The 11950-nt window shown below is 43.0% G+C and overlaps 2 protein-coding genes across 3 annotated transcripts in view; one reads left to right on the top strand and one right to left on the bottom strand.

The window, feature by feature from the left end:
• Window positions 1–71: 71 nt before the first annotated feature.
• LOC108575803 (protein KIAA0100) lies at window positions 72–8641 on the bottom strand. The gene is made up of 16 exons (XM_017938699.1): window positions 8583–8641; window positions 8370–8496; window positions 8045–8236; window positions 7670–7921; window positions 7271–7438; window positions 6984–7196; window positions 6623–6890; window positions 6323–6545; window positions 6118–6242; window positions 5686–6006; window positions 5160–5591; window positions 2758–4884; window positions 2424–2668; window positions 1291–2347; window positions 996–1213; window positions 72–877 (listed from the first exon to the last, which is right to left on the bottom strand). The coding sequence occupies exons 1-16, from the start codon at window positions 8639–8641 to the stop codon at window positions 593–595; spliced, it is 6312 nt and encodes a 2103-aa protein (XP_017794188.1). The 3' UTR covers window positions 72–592.
• Window positions 8642–8977: 336 nt separating this feature from the next.
• The window catches only part of LOC108575876 (tRNA-dihydrouridine(16/17) synthase [NAD(P)(+)]-like), a 6361-nt gene continuing 3388 nt past the window's right edge, over window positions 8978–11950 (top strand). Inside the window, exon 1 of one of the 2 annotated variants that reach the window (XM_017938793.1) lies at window positions 8978–9141. Coding sequence is in view for 1 of the 2 variants with exons in the window: in XM_017938792.1 (XP_017794281.1) it covers window positions 9373–9417 (45 nt within the window). In the remaining variant the exon portion in view is untranslated. Of the gene's footprint in view, window positions 9142–9200; window positions 9418–11950 lie in introns of those variants that run through there. The other variant, XM_017938792.1, reaches the window with a different exon arrangement.

Genomic DNA, 11950 nt, shown 5'->3' with positions numbered 1-11950 from the left:
AAACGTTATTGGAATGTATCGTTTATTTTTGTAACAGTGAAATACTTACAATCAAAAATGTAACAAAATACCTTTGATCGTTATTAGAAGGTTAAAAATGACAACAATCTTACATAATGAAAAATGTATTCGCTTGTAAAATACGGTCACGCGTTATTCATAAGTTACATTCAAAACTGACTTGCACACTTGCAGTTAACTGCAGACTGTAAAATGAATGAAAATAATCGTACACAAATATGTCGCGAAAGATTAGAAAGAAAATCAGTTTGATAAGGGCACTAGTTACGAAATAAAAAGCACTTTGTAGTTATCATTACTCGAATTTGACTTGGAGATATTCTACAGCGAACGTGTGTACGAGAGAACATGTTCAGTATTGGTTATATATATAACTAAGCAGATAATACGAACCGTACAGAATTATAAGTGGCTAAAAAATCGTACAAACGTTGCTGGTCTTTAATAAAGATAATTCGCAATGCACCAACAATTCTCTTATTAAATATTCGATTAGAATAAATAGTGATATTCCGTGTGTTGTAATAATGAAATAGGTGGTAAAAATTCTTCAAGGTAAAGATATAATAGTCTACTTAAACTTAAAGACACCTTTCTTTCTGGCGTCACCCGGTAGATGTCTAGCACCCAGTAGAAGCCGAGCTTTATCTTCCTCTTGTGGAGCGGATTCTTCTTGCGGACCTCTTGGTTTAATTTGTAATTTCTGTTTAATAGCTTGGCTCAATATTACATGTCTGGTATCGCTTTTCATAGCCAAAAGAAGATCGAGCCATGTCCAAGTAACATTATGGTATTCCAAGGTAGGTATTACCAATGCAAAATCACGAACGTCTTCCAAATTTTTCTCTTTATTTCCCTATATGTGTGTATATGCGCGTACGTACGCGTGAGTAAAATAAATGGTTTTGGTAAATAGTAATTTGTAATTTGTTTGAAGAAATAAAAAGATGACAATAGGCTTGTAAGAAATATACCTTGTAAGAAACACGAACGGGTACTTCTGGTATTTTAATATATATAAATAATTTATTTTTATCCGCTCGCTCTTTCATCTTTTCAACATCGTCTCTTCTTTCGATCGGTACATAGAACGAGGAATCTCGCTGTGGTGCGGGTGGCTCCTCTATACCTTCCGGATCTCTCTCCGGAAAGCAGAATTTTAGCATTGTATTGAAGAATTTTTTCGTTAATCCTAGAAGAAAAAACGGAAATGTTTGTAAGGGGAAAGAGAAAGAGATTATGGGATAGAGAAAATGTTCAGGTGCTTACCTATCGTTAAGGGAACAACATTGATTTCGAAATGTTCTTTGACAGATATTCCAGCAACCGGTGCTTTCTCCCTACAAAAAACACGAAGAGCTCTCTGTCTATCAACAGGCATGTTACTTTGCAATTCCGTGGGAGTCAAGACTTCCGTGTAGACTTGATTCGGCAGTAAATTAGTCATTCTGACGTATCCTAATTCGAGAAGATGTTCAACCGAATCGTCCGTTTTGCTGGTTTTCGTGTACAAAAAGTTCGTTAAAATAAGATCGGCGATACCCAATTGACCATCCGCGTCGGTCAATCTCCATTGAGCGTGTTTGAAACAAATTTCAGCGACTCTCGCAACCGCTGCCGGCTTATCCTTTAAGGTGGTGGAGGCTGTAGTCGGGGCGGTTGTTTCTTTGTAACAACTCAACATCACGTCAAGCTCTTCCGCTTTCGCGGAGAGTTGCTCTTTACATTCGAAAACTCGAGCTTCTAGCCGCTCCATTTCCGCCAACAATTCAGGACTGGACTCCTCCGCGAGAGCTTTTTGCACGAGGTACGTCTCACGTTCCAACCTTCGTAATTTCGCCACTAAGCCACGCACAGTGTTTTGCAATTGTTGAATCGGTCGTTTTTGATCTTCGACCGAATGTAATTGCAATTGAAATCTCATTCTTTGCAAACGTTCCGACGCCTCCTTTCTCCTCGGCTCTACGTAAAGCAGCAAATTATTAACGATATCTAAGATCATAGCGTACTGCAAGGAATTGGTGCAAACATCCAGATCGTGATGCATCAGCGTAAACGCGTCCGCAGCCGAAAGCTCTTTTCTTTCCCACGGACTGACTTCTTCCCTCGGCGGTGGAGGAACCTGATCGACGAAACCGACGTCCAAAGCCTGTCCGTAACCAACGTAGAAGAACTCACATTTGCATCTCGATACGATGCGCTGTAGCTGGTGTTGAGGGCCACCACCACCGCCAACCGTCTGACTCACTACACCGCCGACACTCTGTCCTGAACCAACCAGTGCCGGCACATCCGGCAATCCAGCTATCACCGTCGAATCTTTCTCCTTGTTCAACGTACAAACATCCCTTTTATAGCACACCACACCATACTCTGCTCATTACTATATCCTATCGACTTACTTGTATATTGTCTAACGTCAACCACATTATGTTATCATCAATATTCTCGTCTATGTTGGCACTGACAGTCGCGTAGTACTGCATACACTCCAACGATCCAACCCAGGTTGTCTTTGACGCCAAAGTTCTTTCCTTCCATACGGGTTGATGAACTCTTTGTAATATCTCAGCTTTCGCTGCGGATAAAATCACGTAACCTCGCGTCTCGATACCCTTCAATAATACTTGACTGTTCACCAGAGCAACTGAAATGCAAAAGTTTTACTTTTACAGGTATCGAATCGGGGGTAAAAATTTTCTTGGGTAAAAATATCATAGCTTAGTGGTAGCATACTTAGCCAATTTTTGTGAAGAACGTCGTCTTGGTGACAAGCCGCGAGTCCACGCAATTGCTGGCCCCTCGTCTGTACGGAGAGATCGTCGCTAAACGCGACTGGTTTATTCGTAGCCTCGGCTATTAATCTCTGCAACATCCCAACAGCTTCTCCCTGTTGCGGTTTCGTTGATGCGGACGAAGCGTTTATTTGAGCGGACGAAGCGCTCTGTACCACCTCGACCAACCTCGTCCTATTCTTGTGCGGGGTCGACGACGAGCTAGAACTTTCTCTGTGGAAGCCCTTCAGAGCCGCGGTAGAAAGATTCTTCTTAAGCTGCTGCGTCTTTATGAACGAATCGAAAAGCGCGAACGCCACGTCTCTGTTCGTCTTCGTCCAGGCTCCCTTCAAATCGTGCACGACCAGTCTATGGGTGGGTGTATTTCCGCCGGTAACTCCCGTTACCATTGCCTCCCTGCCGTAACTGACACGGGCCACGCTCAAGCAGTAGCACTTCTCCACCGGCTGCCGCAGCGAAGCGCTCTCCTTGTCCTCGTGAAGGGCGCTCTTCAGCCAGATCTCCGCGTCGCTTAACTCGCAATTCATGTAGACTACCGACCATTCCGCTCTCGGACGATGTATCAATCCGTCGTCGATCGGATGCAAGGATAAGTTGTGTTCGCAGCTACACGCGACTCTACCGCCGGTCACCTCGAATCCCCGTTGCATCGCGAAAGACATCCAGTAGTTAACGTGAAATTGATGGAAAGCCAATGTCAACCGGACTTTTCTGTAATGTCGGCTCAACTGTTTCTTCCGTGGTCTGATGTTCTTAAATAACGGCCCCTTCCTCGTCGGTCTGGTCGCTCCGGACAAAATGAACTTTAGATTCTCGAACCATCTAAGCGTGCTGCCGTAAAGCAAGGCGGTCGGTGCGTTCGCCACCGCCGGTGATCCGGTTGGTGGTTTCGTCTCTAGCGACAAGCTCACGTTCAAATTCTGCGAACGGAACGCTCTGAACGAATCGTGCTCCTGATTGCTCGAATATTCCGGTAATCTGTCCGGAGCGCAGGGTATCGCGGCATGATGATCCCTAGGATCACCCAGGCAAACCCACGTCAACTTTATCCCTAAACGTACGTTTGGTAAATGCAGTAATCTGCAATCGTCGTATTTGCTCGCCGTACGAACGTAAACGTCCAAATCTCCTTTCACGATGATCCTCCCTTGTGTCCAATCGAGTTCCAGGCCTGACCACGTCAGTTCCATCTCTTCAGTGGTGTTGTACGGATCCAACGAGCCGTGCAACAACACCGTCAATTGTTTCACGCAAAGTGTCAACCTTCCATGTACCGCCAAACGCATTTTATCCCAGAATGGCAACGGTGGGCTTGGATCTCTCGACGGATGTATGATCTTCTCGAAACTGAGATTGCATTGCGCTATCACCGGCTCCCAACAGGGGCCGAACGCATACCTGAATTTGTCGATATCCCAATTCAGATCGTGATAATACTTGAGAGACGTCATTCCTCTCTCGACCACTATATCCTCCCATGGTGCGCCGATTTCGATTCTGACGGTTCGTCTGGCTCGCACCGGTGCCAAAGCTTCCGCACCAGCCAATCTGCCCCATACGCTTAAATTCTCTACGAGAAGTAATGGTTGCGGGAAATCTCGTAATTGTAACTTCCATTCGGCGCACTTTAAGCTGATTCCCCTCACCCATAGCGTACTAAATTCAAGACCATCTTCCGGCCAAGGAGTTTCCGCGTCCATTTCACGTACGGCTTTCGTCGCGTTTTCCGTACCGTCGATCGACGGATCGGCTAAAGCCAATATTTCGATGTCCAACATAGACCAGGCGAACAATCGTGTTCTAGCTGGACCAGCGCGTTGCATTTGTTTCCATCGCTGTACGTATATCTCGGAATTCTTTTTATTCAAACTAGCATACAATTCTTCGACTTTACCTTGCGGAAGTAACAAATGAGCTCGAAGCAGTTCTTGCACTTTAGCGTCGAGCATAGCTTGTCGTTTCAAACTCTCCTTATACTCGTCTTCCAACAATTCGTAATTATCCCGCAAACGTACTTCGAATGGATCGTCGCTCACCTCAAATATCCACTCTTTGATCTGTAACGTGTGTTAATAACGTGTGTTGTTAAACAATTTTCTATATTCTCTGCCACCGCCGCCGCCGCCGACGACGACGACGACGACGACGACGACGACGACGACGACGACGACGACGACGACGACGACGACGACGACGACGACGACGACGACGACGACGACGACGACGACGACGACGACGACGACGACGACGACGACGACGACGACGACGACGACGACGACGACGACGACGACGACGACGACGACGACGACGACGAGGATGACGACGACGACGACCAGGACGAGGATGATGACGGTGACGAAAACGACGATGACAAAGATAAAGACGACGACGAGTGAATTTCTTTCAACCATTTCTTTATACTGAACAATTCGTTTTGAATCGCGTCGGTAAACTGATGTTCGTACGGAAAACATGCTTTCACCGATTCAATGTTAAGCATCCAGGTTTCGTTCCAATCCAGAATGAAACCTTCGTTACTTTGCCTTTCTAGTCGCACCTCCTTGTTATCCACTATCCTGACTAGTTCGAAACCTTCGATCATAATTATATTAGCCATGTCCAAAGAAACGCGCACATAATTTAATCGCCATTCTCCTTGCGACCAACGCAACTGATCCGACGATAATTCCAAAAAGTGGTTCGGAGAAATATCTATGGACAAACTAATACCGCCAGTTGCCAGTACGTCTATCGATCGTTTCTGTTGCTCTTCAACTTTATCGTCTGTGGAGGGAAAATTTCGATGAAAATTTCGACCAATGTAGAAATGTAAAAGAAGTCCTAGGAATCCTCCAAAGAATCACCTAACCTTGAATGCTGATTGTCGATGAATCTCTACCTATGATAGATCGAAAATCTGCAGACTCTAGCCACAACTGTAAAAGGCGAAGATGTAAATTTGGACTCCACGCCAGACTGCTGCCATCCAAACTGATATTTATCGTTTCAGAAGTGACTGCTCCTTTGCACTTTCTTATAGCTAAAAACGGATGCGCCAATGCTTGTGCGTGTTGACAGATAATCGGTTCGTTTTTATTTAACGTTATCGCGCTTACACCTTCTGTCACAGCTACTAGTCGCTTCGCAATGTACTCCAAATTTGCAGTGTCCAAACGCATCATCACAGATACTGAAACAATTCATCGAAATATTATTATCAGATACTTCGATTGACATTCAATATATTCTCAAGTAGAATAATCGTAGACTGTACATTTGTATGTACGTTATTTGTACGTACAATTATTTTCTGCGATGAAGAATAAGTTGCAATTTGTAATCTTGAGATTTAACTGAACAACGTTATCCGATTCTTTGTTGTCTCTTCTCCTCGTCTCGGTTCTTTTTTTGTACCTTTGGCAACATCTACCAAACAAATTTTAATAAGTCCGAATCCAGAAGAACATTTAAGTAAACTTTAAATGTTGTTGCTTTCATTCACTTACGTGTATGCTTCTTCAAGGAATCTGGCAAGTTCCAAACTCCATTCGGTTACCAGAGAATCAATGGCAATACCTATCGCGTTGGTACGCGTCGTTGCTAGTAATACTCCAATAGACAAAGGCGTTCCCCATCGATGAGACGTTTCCGAAGGAATGCTACTCGACCCGTTTAATGTACAATACAAAGATTCCACGACTAACTCTGTGTTCCAATTGTCGATCGTATCTATTAGAATTCGTTACTTTTAATATTACATATTAGTTTGAAAGAAGTTGAGGAGCGCAAGTATCGGCGCAATTCACCTGTAAGCGTATTCAAAGAATATTTCACGTGAGATACACCGCACGAAGCTTCGTGAACGCCCAGTAACTTGATACATAAAGACGAATCGTAAAGTTCAGTGTTCATTCTTATATCTAACCATGGTAATTTATTTTTCAACGTTATGCTACCGACAGGCTTTGAAACTTCATTCTTGGTATTATTCAATATGCTCTCCCAGTCTTTATAATCGTAAATGATAGAAAGATTACTTATCTGCGTAGCAATTTCTAAACTATCCTGTTCCACCTGTATAAACGATAGAAATATAATCGTGTAGAGCGGTTTTGTTCGTTAACGAAATCCAGTAAACAACAACATGTAAACATAGCACGTGAATACCTTTGCATTTACTATTAAAGATCGCAACGTTAAAACGGGAAGTTTGCTACGAATTGACAGTCCATCCAAATTTAAAGTAAGACTTAACTGCGGACCACACGGTTGGAATTTCGTACTAATTTGTAGACTCTTCATCGTTCCTTCTAGACCAAGTACTACGCCATCTTCTCTAGTCGTAATTACAGAAGAATTCCCTATTTTCAGTATAAAATCCTAGAAAGATTTTAAGATAGCACGTTTAATCGCGTTAATTTGCCTTTTCTTTCTATTCGTCAACTGTGTGTTACCTTTGGTATAACTGGTGCTAATCGAGCCAATAGATCGTTAGATGAATCAATACCACGTGCATCTGAATACGAAGATGCAGCGTTAGTTAAGGAACTTTTGTCTTTGAAGAATGTAACGAGGCCTGCTCCACCGGAACCCTCTGTCTGCGTTATTCCGATGTACAATTTCTATAAATTAGATCCTGCTTGATTCCAATTTAATCCCATTTCAAAGGACAGTTGTTCAGGATCATCCATTAAGTGTGTGCTAAACACAAATAGCTACCGTTCAAAGCATTGAGCTAGATCATTAGATCGCAGCATTGCTCTACAGCTTTTGCGATTCGCGCGTTAAAACGAGTATAAGCTTGTACAATGTATATAACATTTGCATGCAAACATTTTCTAAGGAAACTCTACCTCTACCGAAAGTTCTCCTTGTGCCTTTAAAGTAGCTTCGGCTGTACCAGCAAAGGATATGTGCGAAATACAGGCGTCGGACGCATGGCGTAGCAATTTCATCGCTCCCCCTATAACAGCAGCGGACGCAATGAGTGTACGAGCTCCATGAACAACGCTACCGTCCAAAGTAACACTCTCCGCGCTTCCATTAGCCAACCAACCATCACCCAAAATTAGAAGACTTAAATTCTCTACGTGCACAGCCATAAACTGTAAAATTTCCAAACGATACTAATTACTAGCTCGTAAATAAAAAATTGATAGTTTTAGCGGAGAGACTAAAGAGACTATCACATCTGTTATCACGTTAGAAATCCATCATGATAGACATACTTGTACAAATGTTATAATTATAGGTGGAATCTTCTTCTTTCGAAAATCCACCAGCTTCTTTGGTTTTTTTATTATTCGTACAGGTTTCAAGGAAACATCTTTGTTAATTCTAACATCTTTCATTATTACAGCTAAAAGTTTTGCAACATCGCTGCTAAATAAACTGCTACGTATACCGACCTCTTCGACTTGCTGCAAGAAGGAAAAGGAAATTTTCGTGAAAATGTAGCGAAAAGAGATTTCGACATGTATTTGAAGAGATTGAGAATTTTGAAGGTGTTATGGAAAAATGATGTAAAGCACAATTCGTGTATATGTAACTTACCAATGTGAAACCATTTTTAGAAACGTTTACATCTCGCAGTATAAAATACGGTAATGAAATGTGGCCGACACGCAGATAAATTTTGTATCGTCTTTTCACCAACCATGCTAAAAACCTTGGAAGTACCCTAATGGATAAATAAAATAGTAGAATGAAATTTGTGCAACTATACAAATGACAATTCAGTATTAGGTGCATAACGATTAACCTTACCAAGTAAAGCTACAATATAGAGTAAAACAGATGATACACAAAGCGAGTAATCCGGTCATTTTTACGAATCACATAGTACTTTGGGAGAAATGCGATTAGAGCTGTTTAACAGCGATGAAAAACGATTTCTGTCAAAAGGATGAAACAAGGCAGTAACCTAACCAGACGAAATATGTACGCACTAGAACCTCACGATCGACAACTGATTAACCACACTATTCGTATTTACATACTCTTTTAGAACACATCGATATATCGAACGTTTCCAACAACGTATCTAAAATCGAGTATAGATTCAACCATATTTGTCGGTGATTCGAAACGCTACGTGCTTCACGTAGATTGCAATAAGTGAGAGAAAACTATCTTTAGGTATCTTCAAGTGTCAAATTTGATTTCCAGTCATTGTGTACATATATGTATGTACGTATCATATAAATACATATAAGAAGGAGGAAAGTGCTTAATGCTACGTAGGCTGTGCTACGTAGCTTGTTAAAGTTGACAGGAAAATCCAGAACCTTAACTGTCAATCTTTCATTGGGAGATCAAAAGCAAGGTTAGTTCATACGCATTATCTTGAAAATAGGATTTTTCACATAATCAGAAAGATCAAATACGACATAGGTGAAGGATAAAAAAAAAAATAAAAGCCTAGTTATTACGTAATTATCACTGTCCCGTCATTGCTACAACTGAACGATCTTAAAAAAAGAAGGTGGTGGACTTGAATGGGGCGATAGCATTCAACGAAGAGATTGAGAGAGAAAGAGAGAGAGGGAGAGGGAGTATGTTCAGTAAGAGGCGATTTGTAAAACAGTGCGAACGATCGAAGGTAAAGTTTGAACCCGTTCGATGTAAACACATTTGCAAGTTATTTTCACATGTTAATTTCATCGAGGAGGTTGGTCAATTACGAATGAAAATTAGGTTATAGATTGACATTTATATTAAAAGAATAACCGTAGCATGAACTTGCTAGGCTTGTAAGGTTAGAAACATTGAAACATTAGCATATAAAAAGGAAGTTGAGGAATGGTTGAAAAAGAATACAACGGTTGGCGGCATTAAAATATTTCATCAAGTATCAACATAAAGTTAAAGTTAAATGAAATTAGTACACGTAACATCAAGTCGATCTGCTGTATCGCGCGGTATTTCGTTAACCCAGCGGAAATTCTTCAAATTTGAAGGTCGAATCCCGTTTATCGTGTAATCGAGTGAACGTTTAGAGGAACGGGAAAAGGTAGGAAAAATCGAACGTTGGATGATTTTGTCGGAAACGCACGTGGGTAAGTGAAGTAAGGAAGCAGATAGGCGCGCATGGTCATGGTCGCTGTCACGGTTACATTCGTAAAGGTAAAAACGGCGGCGATCGACGCTTTACACGTTTTGCATACTCCGAGTAAGATTGGCAATGTGTAATAACGAAAGTATATTGATGAGAAATGAAAGTAGTATTTTTGTCGTTTGGTTTCCACACACAAGTCCAGAGCACGTTGCCATGCGAGTATCGATTCAAAATGTATTCCATCGAAAGGGACACACGACCGAGTTTTACCGAGAATTCTCGAGGAGAGTCGCACGACATAGTATGTACATATATCCTATCCTCCCAGTGCTGGACAAGTAGCTTGTACAATCTTGGAGGTTGGCCGCGCGACATCGGTGAAGTAACGCGATAAAAGATGGTGGGACCGAGACGGGAACGTGTTTCGTGAAGAGAAAAGAAAAAAAGAGAGTGAGATAGGTGAAGTAAGGAAGATGGACAGAGAAAGATCGTTGTCGCGGTGGACGAAGAGGAAGTGACAGCAGCGTATACAAGGGAAAACTGCGTTGCGTTGCGTTGCGTTGCGTTATGCTAAACGAAGGAACAAGAAGAGGAAAGGATATCGTATCAGGATGGTGTTCAGACGAGAAGAACGCTGCGTTCGTGACACCGGAACGCAGGAAATTTAGACGCGTGCACGGACTTGAGCTTCCGTTGCATCCACAGCAAGTGACAGGTTGGATCGTGATTTTAATCATCGTGATAAATACGTTCACGGTGTTAACACCCCCGATCGAGCCGGGTCTACGATCGGTTCTCTCGATCGCGATCGCGATAATCTTCTTCACCCATATTTCTTCCCATTTGGTCGTGCTTCTGTTAGACCCGGCGGATCCTCGGGTGAGGTCTCAACCGGCGAATAAAGTTCTGCCAGAATTCGATCGAGACAAGCACTCGCACGTGATCGAGAACGGAAGGTGTCACCTTTGTAATATAACCACCGAGAACAAAAGGACCAAGCATTGTTCCCTTTGTAACAAGTGCATCGTTCGATTCGACCACCATTGCAAATGGCTCAACAATTGTATCGGAGCTAGAAACTACTCGGCCTTTCTCGTTTGCCTCGTTTCCGCCATTCTGGCTAACCTCTTCGTCGTCGGTCTTTCCGCCACCGAACTGTCGCTCTCTCTGTTCTCCGATCGAATCGCACTGGCCGATCAACATCGTCATTATCGTCATCATCGCCATTATCAACTCGGTATCAACACCACCATGGAGAATGCCACCGTTCCCCTGATCCCCTTCTTCGTCGCCCCTGTCTCTGACACCACCACCATAATCGCTATCTCTGCTATTGGAATACTCTCGGCGATCGCAGCGGTACTTTTACTCCACTTATGCTTATTTCATGGTTACATCGCTTGCCTTGGATTGACCACGTACGAGTACGTACGAAACAAACGGGAAAAGAACTCTGTCGCTGCCGCGGCTGCGGTTGCGATCGCCGCTGCTGCCGCAGCTTCATCAACCACGACCACGACCACGACCAACAACACCAATACTACTACCACCGCCGCTAGCGTCGTCAACGTCGACGATCTTACTACTACCACCACCACCGAAAATCGTTCAAATACAATTAGAACGGCAACAGCAGCGGCAGCTTCCGTTCCACACGATTTCTGCAGATTCGTTTCTCTTCGAAACAACACAGATTCCAGCGATACTCGGATCGTTGATTTCCAAAACGAATCGAACCGAACTCGATACGATCGAGAAAACGAGAAGAAAAACTTTCGACTCTGTTTCTCGGCACACCGTCAGCTCGAACCACGCTCCAACGAGGATTCATCGGAGATCTCAACGACTAGTCCAAGTGAACAACCCACGCCCGATTTATCCACACCATCGCCGGTTTTTTGTTGCTTCGCCGCTATTAATTCTGTAGCTATACATTGTTGTTCGACCAACCGCAGACCGAACGGATCGAAAAAACGATCGAAGAACAACGGCGACGACGACAATTCTTTCGACTCGACACATCTCTCGACAAACTCTTGCGAAGCAGTAGAAAGAATTGGAAGATTTCTTCGAACGT

Source organism: Habropoda laboriosa, unplaced genomic scaffold (genome assembly GCF_001263275.1).
Source record: "Habropoda laboriosa isolate 0110345459 unplaced genomic scaffold, ASM126327v1 scaffold243, whole genome shotgun sequence".
Classification (NCBI taxonomy): domain Eukaryota; kingdom Metazoa; phylum Arthropoda; class Insecta; order Hymenoptera; family Apidae; genus Habropoda; species Habropoda laboriosa.
Note: the sequence above shows the minus strand (reverse complement) of the source record. Positions and strands in the feature narration are given on the sequence as shown.

Excerpts from the sequence above, each read along its gene's own strand:
- LOC108575803 (XM_017938699.1), bottom strand. The coding sequence starts at position 8,641 with ATGACCGGATTACTCGCTTTGTGTATCATCTGTTTTACTCTATATTGT. Across the intron at positions 7,922-8,044 it reads TAATTATAACATTTGTACAA|TTTATGGCTGTGCACGTAGA; the intron begins GTATGTCTATCA and ends GAAATTTTACAG. Across the intron at positions 878-995 it reads CCGTTCGTGTTTCTTACAAG|GGAAATAAAGAGAAAAATTT; the intron begins GTATATTTCTTA and ends ACACACATATAG.